At 70.1% G+C, this 12176-nt stretch overlaps 1 protein-coding gene across 2 annotated transcripts in view; it reads left to right on the top strand.

Moving 5' to 3' along the window:
- The first annotated feature begins 1006 nt into the window (after positions 1 to 1006).
- LOC310887385 (sodium/potassium-transporting ATPase subunit alpha-2) overlaps positions 1007 to 12176 on the top strand; it is a 42603-nt gene continuing 31433 nt past the window's right edge. Inside the window, exons 1-23 of one of the 2 annotated variants that reach the window (XM_083813290.1) lie at positions 1007 to 1128; positions 1218 to 1322; positions 1424 to 1483; positions 1593 to 1796; positions 2090 to 2203; positions 2312 to 2446; positions 2684 to 2801; positions 3090 to 3358; positions 3536 to 3734; positions 3877 to 3986; positions 4092 to 4226; positions 4321 to 4510; positions 4969 to 5144; positions 5225 to 5361; positions 5434 to 5584; positions 5998 to 6166; positions 6249 to 6403; positions 6514 to 6637; positions 7334 to 7479; positions 8140 to 8270; positions 8370 to 8471; positions 8562 to 8653; positions 9241 to 9298. In XM_083813290.1, coding sequence (XP_083669416.1) covers positions 1075 to 1128; positions 1218 to 1322; positions 1424 to 1483; positions 1593 to 1796; positions 2090 to 2203; positions 2312 to 2446; positions 2684 to 2801; positions 3090 to 3358; positions 3536 to 3734; positions 3877 to 3986; positions 4092 to 4226; positions 4321 to 4510; positions 4969 to 5144; positions 5225 to 5361; positions 5434 to 5584; positions 5998 to 6166; positions 6249 to 6403; positions 6514 to 6637; positions 7334 to 7479; positions 8140 to 8270; positions 8370 to 8471; positions 8562 to 8653; positions 9241 to 9269 — 3105 coding nt within the window. In that variant the 5' untranslated portion in view covers positions 1007 to 1074 and the 3' untranslated portion in view covers positions 9270 to 9298. Of the gene's footprint in view, positions 1129 to 1217; positions 1323 to 1423; positions 1484 to 1592; positions 1797 to 2089; positions 2204 to 2311; positions 2447 to 2683; positions 2802 to 3089; positions 3359 to 3535; positions 3735 to 3876; positions 3987 to 4091; positions 4227 to 4320; positions 4511 to 4968; positions 5145 to 5224; positions 5362 to 5433; positions 5585 to 5997; positions 6167 to 6248; positions 6404 to 6513; positions 6638 to 7333; positions 7480 to 8139; positions 8271 to 8369; positions 8472 to 8561; positions 8654 to 9240; positions 9566 to 12176 lie in introns of those variants that run through there. The other variant, XM_083813289.1, reaches the window with a different exon arrangement.

Here is a 12176-nt window from a genome sequence, read left to right as displayed (position 1 = left end):
CTTTCTCGCCCCCCCCCCAGCCCAGGGGTCCGTGTCCCCAGGCACCCGCTCATGGCATTTCCCTGGGGACAGGGTGTGGGGGGGACACCCCCCGCCCCCCCCCCCCAAAAAAAAATCCGGGGGTACCCCCAGCAGTGCCCCCACCCCCATCAAGCAGAAACATCCCCAAATGGGGAGGGGGGGGGGGACAGACAATATTTTGTGTGTGTGGGCAGACAGCGGAGCTCCCCCCCCCCCGAACCCCACTTTGGGGCCCCCCCGCTCTGTGGGGCAGTGGCTGGGGGGCAGCCAGCGGCCCCCCCCCCCCGGTTCCCCCCCCTTGTCCCCGCGGTAACGCGACCCCGCTGCTCCCTGCAGTTGTTCTTGGCACCGGGGCCGTTTTCCATGACAGCATCACGGCCCCCCACAGCCCCCCGGCCCCATGCTGGGGGGCAGCCACCGCTCCCCACCCCCCACCCCCCCCCCGGCTCCCCCCCCCCCCCCCCCCCACGCCTGCTTCTGCCAAGCTCCGACGGAGCTGCCGGGGACGTGCCACCGCGCCGTGCCAGCCCGGCTGTCCCCCTGCTGCCAAAAGCAGCGGCGGGGGGGGGTCGGGGGGGGGCCTGTGTCACCCCCCCAACCTCCCCGAGATGGGGGGAGCTGGCACCGCGCCCGGCCCCTGCCCGTGGTGGCACCCCAGTGGTGCTGGGTTTGTTTTCCCGGCTTGTGGTGACCCCCCGTGGCCACAGTGACCCCCCCGTGGCCGCAGTGACCCCCCCTTGCCCATGGTGACCCCCCTGCTCTGACCCGTGGGCACCTCTTCCTTGTGTCTGGTGACACCGCCGTGGCCCTGGTGACCCCCCCCGATGACCACCACGACGCCCCCTTGGCACGGTGACCCCCCCCCCCCCGTGCCCGTGGTGCCCCCGCCGTGCTCTGTGCCGTGGGTGCCTCTTCCCCTGTCCCCAGCGCCCCCCCCCCGGTGACACCCCACGCCCGGGCCCCCGCCTGCCCCCCCCCCCCGCCCCGCCGTGCCCCCCATACCCACGCTGCCACCCCGTGCCTGCAGTCCCACCGTGCCCCCGGTGACCCTCGATGATGCCTGTGGCCACGGTGACACCCACGCTGGCGGTGACATCCATGCCCATGGTAATGCCCGTGCCCACGGCCGCGGCCGTGCCAGCTGTGGCGGCGGTGCCGGCGGTGCCACCATGCCCACGGTGTCCCCGCGCCCGCAGGATGGCCGCGAGTACTCGCCCGCGGCCACCACCTCGGAGAACGGGGGCGGCCGCAGGAAGCAGAAGGAGAAGGAGCTGGATGAGCTGAAGAAGGAGGTGAACCTGGTGAGGAGGGGACCGGGGACACCACCGGGGGGGTGGGGGGGTGGTTCGGGGACGCCGCGCCGCCCCACCCGCGGTGACGCGGGTGACGTGTGCCCCGGCAGGATGACCACAAGCTGTCCCTGGATGAGCTGGGAAGGAAGTACCAGGTGGACCTGTCCCGGGTGAGACGTCCCCACGCGCCCACGGCGCCCTCCTGGCACCCCGTGCCCCCGTCCCCATGGTCCCCCCCCCCCAAGCTGTCCCCGTGGTGGCAGCGTGCCCGTCCCGCAGGGCCTGACCAACGCGCGGGCGGCCGAGATCCTGGCGCAGGACGGCCCCAACGCGCTGACCCCCCCGCCCACCACCCCCGAGTGGGTCAAGTTCTGCCGCCAGCTCTTCGGGGGCTTCTCCATCCTGCTGTGGATCGGGGCCATCCTCTGCTTCCTGGCCTACGGCATCCAGGCCGCCATGGAGGACGAGCCCTCCAACGACAACGTGAGGGCACTGCGGGGACACGGGCACCGCGGGGGACACGGGCACCGTGGGGGACATGGACATGACGGGGGACATGGGCACGACAAGGGACAGGGGCACCATAGCGGACGTGGGAGGACACGGGCATGGCAGGGGACGTGGGCACCACGGGGGGACACAGGGGCCATGGACATGGCAGGGGACACGGGCACCACAGGGGGAGATAGGGGACGTGGGCACGGTAGGGGACACGGGCACCACAAGGGGACGTGGGCATGGCCCCGGGGACGCGGTGACACGCTGCCTGTCCCCAGCTGTACCTGGGGGTGGTGCTGGCCGCCGTCGTCATCGTCACCGGCTGCTTCTCCTACTACCAAGAAGCCAAAAGCTCCAAGATCATGGACTCCTTCAAGAACATGGTGCCCCAGGTAGGAGCCCTGGTGCCACTGTCCCCGCGCCCCAGCACCCTGCCAGGCTGGCGGAGGGGGGGTTCCCGGGGGGGCTGGCAGGACCTCAGGGTGCCCTGCGCCCCGCAGCAAGCCCTGGTGATCCGCGAGGGCGAGAAGATCCAGATCAATGCCGAGAACGTGGTGGTGGGCGACCTGGTGGAGGTGAAGGGGGGCGACCGGGTGCCCGCCGACATGCGCATCATCTCCTCCCACGGCTGCAAGGTGAGCGGGGGGGGGCATCCGGTGACGTGGTGACGGGGGGGGCACCGGTGGTGACACGGGATGGACGCTGGGACTGGTACGGGGTGGGCACTGGGACTGGTATGGGGTGGGCACCATGGGGTGGTGACCTTTGGGTGCTGTGGCTGCTACGGGGACCCCAGAGCTGGCATGGGGACACTGGGGCTGACCGAGGCGGGGTGCCCCGCGCCCCCCGGCACCCACCGCTGCCCGTGCCAGGTGGACAACTCCTCGCTGACGGGGGAGTCGGAGCCCCAGACCCGCTCGCCCGAGTTCACCCACGAGAACCCGCTGGAGACCCGCAACATCTGCTTCTTCTCCACCAACTGCGTGGAAGGTGGGTGCCCACGGGTGCTGGGTGCTGGCGCTGTCCCCGTTTCCTCCCCCCGCGTCCCCAGTGGGCACACGTCCCTGATGTCCCCTGGGTGGGTGCGTGCCCACGTGCTGTGGTGCACCCCGGTGGGCACGTCGCTCGATGGCCCCCGTGTCCCCCGTGGTGGCAGGTGTCCCCCAGGGTCCCCTTCATGGATGGGTGTCCTTAGCCAGGAGGGTGCCCCGGCATCCCCTACACGCGCGGGTGTCCCCGGTGCACGGAGGGGACGTGTGACCCTTGGCCGTCCCCCAGGCACCGCCCGGGGCATTGTCATCTCCACGGGGGACCGGACGGTGATGGGGCGCATCGCCTCGCTGGCCTCGGGGCTGGAGGTGGGCCGCACGCCCATCGCCATGGAGATCGAGCACTTCATCCGCCTCATCACCGGCGTCGCCGTCTTCCTCGGCCTCTCCTTCTTCATCCTCTCCCTCATCCTGGGCTACACCTGGCTGGAGGCCGTCATCTTCCTCATCGGCATCATCGTGGCCAACGTCCCCGAGGGGCTGCTGGCCACCGTCACCGTAAGGGCCCCCAGGGGAGCAGAAGGGGGAGAAGGTGCTGTGAGGGCACAGGTTCTGGTGGGAGGGAGGTGGCGGGGACTGGTTCTACTGGGCTTGGCTGGTCCCGCTGCACCCAGCAATGCTCAGTGCCCTCTGAGAGCCGGGGGTGCCCGCTGACACCCGTGGGTGCCCCCCCAGGTGTGCCTGACGCTGACGGCCAAGCGCATGGCGCGCAAGAACTGCCTGGTGAAGAACCTGGAGGCGGTGGAGACGCTGGGCTCCACCTCCACCATCTGCTCCGACAAGACCGGGACCCTCACCCAGAACCGCATGACGGTGGCGCACATGTGGTTCGACAACCAGATCCACGAGGCCGACACCACCGAGGACCAGTCGGGTGGGTGGCCAGCACCCCGGCCCCTGGGTCCCCGGCCCCTGGGCACCCTGACCCTTGGGCGGTGGCCCCCTACGGTGCCTACCTGCGCCCCAGGAGGTGTCCCCAGAGGAGACGGGGGTTGACGGGGGCCGTTGTCCCTCAGGTGCCACCTTTGACAAGCGCTCGCCAACCTGGGCGGCGCTGGCGCGCATCGCCGGCCTCTGCAACCGCGCCGTCTTCAAGCCGGGCCAGGAGAACATCTCAATTTCCAAGGTAGGCGGCCACCGGCACTGGGGGCAGGGTGTCACCACCCCAATCTGCCACCCGGGCGGTGCCGGTGTCCCCACGCGTCACCTTGGGTTCCTCTCCGTGCGCCAGCGGGACACGGCGGGCGACGCGTCCGAGTCGGCGCTGCTCAAGTGCATCCAGCTCTCCTGCGGCTCCGTCAAGAAGATGCGGGACAAGAACCCCAAAGTCACCGAGATCCCCTTCAACTCCACCAACAAGTACCAGGTGCGGCCGCGGCGGTGGCGGCGGTGGCCGCGGTGGCCGCAGTGGTTGCGGTGGCCGCGGTGGCCGCGGTGCCAGCGTGTGGCCGTGCCCACAGCTCTCGATCCACGAGCGGGAGGAGGACCCCCAGGGGTACCTGCTGGTGATGAAGGGCGCCCCCGAGCGCATCCTGGACCGCTGCTCCCGCATCCTGCTGCAGGGCCAGGAGGTGCCGCTGGACGAGGAGATGAAGGAGGCCTTCCAGAACGCCTACCTCGAGCTGGGGGGGCTGGGGGAGCGCGTGCTGGGTGAGCGGGGCTGGGGGGGCCGGGGGGTGGCGGGGAGGGGGTGTAGGGAGGGGAGGTGCAGGGGGGTGGGGGGATGCAGGGCGTGGGGGCGTGGGGACGTAGGGGTGTGGGGGATGAAGGGACGTGGGGATATGGGGGCAAAGGGACATGGGGATATGGGGGTATGGAGGATATGGGGGTAAAGGGACAAGGGGATATGGGGATGTGGGGGAAAAGGGACACGGGGACGTGGGGATATGGGGGCTATGGGGGACAGAAGACATCAAGGACACAGGGACATGGGGACAAAGTGCCAGGGACATTAGGACGTGGGGACATGGGAATGGGGACGTGGCAGGGTGCACTGGGGACGTGGAGGTAAGGGCCACGGGGTCACAGGGGACATGGGGGGGGGGGACAACAGGGGGCGCACAAGGGAGCGGGAGGGGGCCACCCCGTCACCCCCTGCCACCCGCCAGGTTTCTGCCACCTCTACCTGCCCCCGGAGAAGTTCCCCCGGGGCTTCCGCTTCGACGCCGACGAGATCAACTTCCCCACCACCAACCTCTGCTTCGTGGGGCTCATGTCCATGATCGACCCGCCCCGCGCCGCCGTCCCCGACGCCGTTGGCAAGTGCCGCAGCGCCGGCATCAAGGTGAGACTCCCCCACAGCTTCATGCCACCACCCCCCCCAAAAGAAAAAGGGGCTCATGGTGGTGGTCTTGCCCCCCCCAGGTGATCATGGTGACCGGTGACCACCCCATCACGGCCAAGGCCATCGCCAAGGGGGTGGGCATCATCTCGGAGGGCAACGAGACGGTGGAGGACATCGCCGCGCGCCTCAACATCCCCGTCAGCCAGGTCAACCCCCGGTAGGTGGGGGGGATCTGGGGGGGGTGCGGGGGTGGCCGGGCGCCCCCCGCTCAGGGCCGCGGTGCCCGCAGGGAGGCCAAGGCGTGCGTGGTGCACGGCTCCGACCTGAAGGACATGACAGCCGAGCAGCTCGACGAGATCCTCAAGAACCACACCGAGATCGTCTTCGCCCGCACGTCGCCCCAGCAGAAGCTGATCATCGTGGAGGGCTGCCAGCGCCAGGTGGGCGTCCCACGGCCCCCCCGCAGCATCCCCGTTCCCCCCGAGTGTCCCTGTCCCCACGCTGCCGGGCCCCGTCCCTGTGTCTTGCGGTGCCCACGTCCCTGCGACGCGTGGTGCCCCCTCCCTGTGCCCTGTGGAGTCACCGTGCCCCACGATGCCCCCACCCCTGCTCCCTGCGGTGCTCCTGTCCTCGTGTCCTTGGTCCTCTGTCCCTACGTCCCACGGTGCCACAATCCCATGCCCCCTGGTGTCCCCATCCTCATGGTGTCCCCATCCCCATGGTGTCCCCATCCCCACTGTGTCCCTGTCCCTGCGGTGTCCCCATCCCTGCAGTGTCCCCATCCCCACGGTGTCCCCATCCCCGTGGCGTCCCCATCCCCGCACCCCCTGGTGCCTGACCCCCGTGTCCCCAGGGCGCCATCGTGGCGGTGACGGGCGACGGCGTCAACGACTCCCCGGCGCTGAAGAAGGCCGACATCGGCATCGCCATGGGCATCGCCGGCTCCGACGTCTCCAAGCAGGCGGCCGACATGATCCTGCTCGACGACAACTTCGCCTCCATCGTCACCGGCGTGGAGGAAGGTCGGTGCCACCCCGGGGTGCCACCACCCCATGTCCAGGGGGGCACCCATGGGTGGTGACCTTGCCAGCCTGTTGTCCCCAGGGCGCCTGATTTTCGACAACCTGAAGAAGTCCATCGCCTACACGCTGACCAGCAACATCCCCGAGATCACGCCCTTCCTCCTCTTCATCATCGCCAACATCCCGCTGCCGCTGGGCACCGTCACCATCCTCTGCATCGACCTGGGCACCGACATGGTGAGCGGGGGGTGGCACGGGGCGGCAGAGGGTGACGGAGGGGGGACACAAGGGTGACAGGGGGTGACACGAGGGTGGCAGGGGGTGACATGGGTGACGATGCCGCCCAGGTCCCCGCCATCTCGCTGGCCTACGAGGCGGCCGAGAGCGACATCATGAAGCGGCAGCCCCGCAACCCGCGGACGGACAAGCTGGTGAACGAGCGGCTCATCAGCATGGCCTACGGGCAGATCGGTGAGCGCCCCCCCCCCCCCCAGGGGGGCCCGGCACCCCTGCCGGCACCTCGGGACCCACTGGTGACACCGTTAGAGGCACCAGGGGACGGCCCCGCAGCTGGCAGCTGGGGCACTGGGGGGGCACCGGGACAGTGAGTAGCGCCCCAGGGCCCACAAGTGGCACCAGGGGGCACCCACGAGTGGCACCAGGGCACCCACTACTGATACCAGTCGTGTCCCCCCAGCTGGCACCAAGGCTTCAGTGGCCCCCCAGGCCCCGCTGGTGACAGCAGGGCATTCACTGGTGATCCCAAGGGACATCCCCCTGCCCGCTGCCTGGGGCTCGGGGTGACACCAGGGCTCCAAGTGGCACCCCAGGACCCACTGGTGACCCTATGGCACCCACGGGTGATGCCTCCCAGCTGGCGTTTAGGCACACGGGGTGACACCAGGGCTCCCATGAGAAGTACCAAGGGCTCACCGTGTCACCCTACAACCCACTGGTGACACTGAGCGACCCCCCCAGGTGGCACCCAGCGCCCTGTGCGACCGCAGGGCACCCACTGGTGATACCGGGGGTACCAGGGGGCACCGGGGGACCCACCAAGGGCGCACAGGGAGCCCCCTGGGGATGCCAGGGGACATCTTGCAGCTGCACCCATGGGTGCTGAGCCCCGCGGGTGCCGAGCCGTGGGGTGACGCGGGGGTGCCGCAGGCATGATCCAGGCGCTGGGGGGGTTCTTCACCTACTTCGTGATCCTGGCTGAGAACGGGTTCCTGCCCACCCGCCTGGTGGGCATCCGCCTGGCCTGGGACGACCGCTCCACCAACGACCTGGAGGACTCCTACGGCCAGGAGTGGGTGAGCGCACGCGCTCGTGCAAAGCCCCCCCACCCACCATGTGCACACTCGCCTGCCGGCACGCTTGCACACACGCCTGCTCGCTCCTGCCCCTTGCATCCCCGGGTTTGTGCCCTGCCTTGGTGCAGCTCCTTGGGGTGCTGCAGCACGTGTGCCCTCGTCCGTGTGAGCGTGCGAGTGCAGGCACGCTTGTGCAAGGGCCTTGCACGCCTGTGCACCCGCAGAGCACTGGTGTGCACGCTTGTGTTGCGGCATATCTGCGTGAGCCTTGCAGAGGCATCCTTGTGCATGCCTCGTTGTGTGCCTGTTTGTGCAACTCCCCTTGCACGGCTGTGCTTGTGCGTGTGTGTGTGTGTGTCTGTGCCCTTGCATGCTTGCACTCACGCACAACCCTTGGGTGCACACATTCTCGTGTGCTTGCACGTGCCACCCCCACCCCCATCCTGGCACACAAGCTCTTGCACACCCGTTTGTGCACTCCATTTCTGCTTGTGCTCACACCTTCTCTTGCACGCTTGCTCGTGCACTGCCCTGCCTCCCTTCGGCACGCGCATGCACCCCCCCCCCCGGCCCTTGCACGCACCCTGGCTGTTCACACCCTCCCGGCGTGCCCCTCCCCTTGCACACGTGCGTGTGCTGACGCCGTGCCCCCCCCCCCAGACGTACGAGCAGCGCAAGGTGGTGGAGTTCACGTGCCACACGGCGTTCTTCGCCAGCATCGTGGTGGTGCAGTGGGCCGACCTCATCATCTGCAAGACGCGCCGCAACTCCGTCTTCCAGCAGGGCATGAAGTGGGTGCCCCCCCCACACACACCCCCACCCTCACCCTTCCCACCCGGCACCCATGGGTGCCCCCCGGCCCCGACACCCGCGGTGCCGCCCTCCCGTAGGAACAAGATCCTGATCTTCGGGCTGCTGGAGGAGACGGCGCTGGCGGCGTTCCTCTCCTACTGCCCCGGCATGGGGGTGGCCCTGCGCATGTACCCCCTCAAGTGAGCGCCCCCCCCCGCCTCCCCCGGCCCCCCAGCACCCATGGGTGCCCCCCGTGCTGACATTGTGTCCCCCCCGCCCCCCCCTTGCAGGGTCACCTGGTGGTTCTGCGCCTTCCCCTACAGCCTGCTCATCTTCGCCTACGACGAGGTGCGCAAGCTCATCCTGCGCCGCTACCCCGGCGGTGAGTGCCCCCCCGCCCCAAATACCCCCCCCCCAGACACCAAAATCCCCCCGCCCCCTTTGGGGTGCAGCCCCCCCGACCCCCTCCAATGCCCCAGATCTGGAGGACTGGACCCCAAATTCCCCCCCCCCCCCCCAAACATCCTTGTCCTCTCCCAAAAACCAGCTTTGGAACTGCCCCCCCCCCCCATAAACCACCTGCCCCCCCCCCCATATCCCCCAGCCCCCCAATATGGGCACTGCCCCCCCCCAGGCACCCCCACCTTGGTCCCCTTCCATCCCCAATGCTCTCCCCAAAGCAGACCCTGATGCCCGTGCGCCCCCCCCCCCCCAAAATTGCTGCTGGCACCCAAAGGGGTGGGGGGCACCCAATGGGGAAGGGGGGGGGATACCCAGGTGGGTGGGGAGCACCCAGGGAAGTGGGGACCCCGTGAGGGCAGGGGGTACCCGAGGGAGGTGGGGAGCACCCGAGGGGCTGGGGGGGCACCCATGTGGGGTGGGGGGGGTGGGGAGGGGTCTCAAGGGGGTGGGGGGCACCTCCAGCTCCCCCCCCCCACATCCCCCCCCTAACGCCTGCCCCCCTTCCAGGCTGGGTGGAGAAGGAGACCTACTACTAAGTGCCAGCGTGGGGCCGGCCCAGCCCCCCTGCGCCCCCCCCCCACCCGTGGGACCCCACCCACGGGGGTCCCGGCCCCCCCCCCCCCCCCCACGCCCCCCTCACCCTGTACTAACCCCAGGGGTTGGCGCTGCTGGGCCCGGTGGCGGGGGGGGGGGGGGGGGGGCATTGGGACCCCCCCCACACCAGCCCCCCCCCCCGGGGGGGGGTGGCACCCTCTGCTCCCCCCATGGGGCACCCAGAGCCCCCCCCCCCCCCCCCCCCCCCAATTTTGGAGCAATAAAACAGTTTAACCCCTTTGGTGCCGGGCCTGCCCTGTCTGTGCTGGGGGGGGGCACTGAAGGGGTTTTGGGTCCCCCTGTGTCCTCTCTGTCCCCAGTGCCTGCTGTGCCCCCCCCCATGCCCCCCCCAAGTCCCCATAACCCCCATGTTTTCCCCCAATGTCCTCCCATGTCCCCGTCGCCCTCATGTCCCCCGTCATCGCCCCATGTCCCCATACGCCCCTGATGCCCCCCCCCCCCATGGCCCCGTGTCCCTATGCCCCCCTGTCCCTCCCATGACCCCCCCGTGTCCCCATATGCCCCCCCCATGTCCCTCTGTCCTCCCATGCCCCTATCCCCCCCCATGTCCCCACAATGCCCCCATACCTCTATAACCCCCGTATACCCTATATGTCCCCCATGCCCCCCCCCCACACCCCCCCATGTCCCCATGCCCCCCCATGTCCCCATGCCCCCCCCATGTCCCCATGCCCCCCCCTATATTCCCATGCCCCCACCCTAGGTCCCCATGCCCCCCCATGTCCCCATGTCCCCCCCCATGTCCCATGCCCCCCTATGTCCCCATGCCCCCCCCATATTCCCATGTCCCCCCCATGTCCCCATGCCCCCCTATGTCCCCACACCCCCCCATGTCCCCATGCCCCCCCATGTCCCATGCCCCCCTATGTCCCCACACCCCCCCCATGTCCCCATGCCCCCCTATGTCCCCATGCCCCCCTATGTCCCCATGCCCCCCCTATATTCCCATGCCCCCCCATGTCCCCATGCCCCCCCCATGTCCCCATGCCCCCACCCTAGGTCCCCATGCCCCCCCATGTCCCATGTCCCCCCCCCATGTCCCCATGCCCCCCCATGTCCCCGTGTCCCCCTATATTCCCATGCCCCCCATACCCCAACACCCCCCCATCCAGCAGCGCCCCCTGGTGGTTGCCCCCCAGGCCCAAACCTGGTGTTGGGGGGGGGGGGGGGGACACACGACCTGCCCCCCCCCCCCCATCACATCTCACCACCCAAAATCCCGGCAGCTGCGGGGTATAAATAACCCGGCCGCCTCGCTGCCACCTGTCCCACCCCGGGGACCTGGGGACCCTGGGGACCTGCCACCCCCAGCCCGGGTGGCACGCTGGGGGGGGGGGCATTCAGGAGCAATGTGGGTGCAGTAAGCCCCCCCCCCCACGACCCCCCCCCCCCCCCCGGCACACGTAGCCCTGGCGTTTTGGGGTCCCCCCCCCAGCTTTGGGGTGCCCCGGCCGTGCTGAGTCAGCAGTGGGGGGGGGGGAAGGGGGGGTGGGGGGGGGTGGGGGGGGGGTGGGGGGCGCTGGGCCCTGCTCAGGTTTCTCCTCCTGGGTGTCGGTGTCTGCCCGAGGTTTAAAAAATAAAAGCCAGATAAATAAATAAATAAATAAATAAATAAATAACCAAGGGAGCCAGGGTCACCCGAAACCCCGGGGGGGGGGGGGCACCCAGGGGTGGCGGTGGGGGGGGGGGGGGGAACGGGGACGGCCTGGCTGGGGTCCTGGGCACCCCGATTCCCTGGGCGCAGGGGTCTCTGGCTCCCCAAACCCACTGCACGGGGGGGTCCTGGGCACCCACAGAACTTGGCCTGAGGGTCCTGAGCACCCCATGCCCTGCCTGGGGGTCCTGGACACCCCGATTCCTTGAGTATGGGGGGGGTCCCAAGCACCCCCAGCCCCTTCAGGGGAATCCTGGGCACCCCAAGTGCCTGGGCCGTGGGGGGGTCCTGGGCACCCCAAAGCTTCTCCAGAGGGGTCCTGGGCACCCACAGGCCTCGGCTTGGGGGGGGGGGGTCTTGGGCGCCCCCCCCCCCTTTATTGCAGGGTCCTGGGCACCCCCACAGTCTCTACGTCGGGGTCTTGGGCACCCCATAACCCCATCGGGGGCATCCTGAGCCCCCCCGGGACAGCTCTGCCGGGAGGGGAGAAGCCCCCCCCCCAGCCCCAGGGCCACCACGGGGGGGGTCCTGCCCCCCCCCAGCCCGGGGCTATCCGCTTTGCCAGCGGTCGGCAGGGCGGCGGGCACCCGATCCGGGGGACGCAGGTGACAAAATCTCGCGTCCCCTCCTCCTGACGGCGCGGGGCAGCTGGGGGGGGGGGGCAGCCGGACCCCCACCGGGCCTGGCCCTGGGGGCAAAATGCAGGGGACCCCCCTCGGGGGTGGGGGGGTGCCGGGGGGTGGGATGGGGCATCCGGACCCCCCCCATCCTGGTGTCTTTGGGTTTGTCCCTGTCCCTGTCCCCAGGCAGACCCCACAAGGAGGGGGGCACCTGGGGGGGGGGTCCCCAGCACCTAGTGGGACACAGCCACTCATGGCTGGGGGGGGGGGGTCCCTGTCCCCGCGGTGTCCCCAGGGCCGTGTGCTGGTGACCCCACACCCAGCTCCTTATTTTTAGCCCCCCCCCCCCCCGTGTGCCCCCCCCCCGCTCCGTCCCCTCGGCTCCTCTTTCCTTCCTTAATATGGAGCTGGAGCGGGGACGAGGGGGAGGGGGCTGCACCCCCCCCCCCCCCGGGGAACCTCAGCCCCCCCCCCCGGGGACCCTGAGCCCCCCGGCGGGTCCCCGCACCCCCACCGTGTGCCCAGTGCATGTGGGTGGGGGGGGGGGGGACACA

This window comes from Anser anser, assembly GCF_964211835.1.
Source record: "Anser anser genome assembly, chromosome: 28".
In the NCBI taxonomy this organism is placed as follows: Eukaryota; Metazoa; Chordata; class Aves; order Anseriformes; family Anatidae; genus Anser; species Anser anser.
This window is presented reverse-complemented; position numbering and strand designations above follow the sequence as displayed.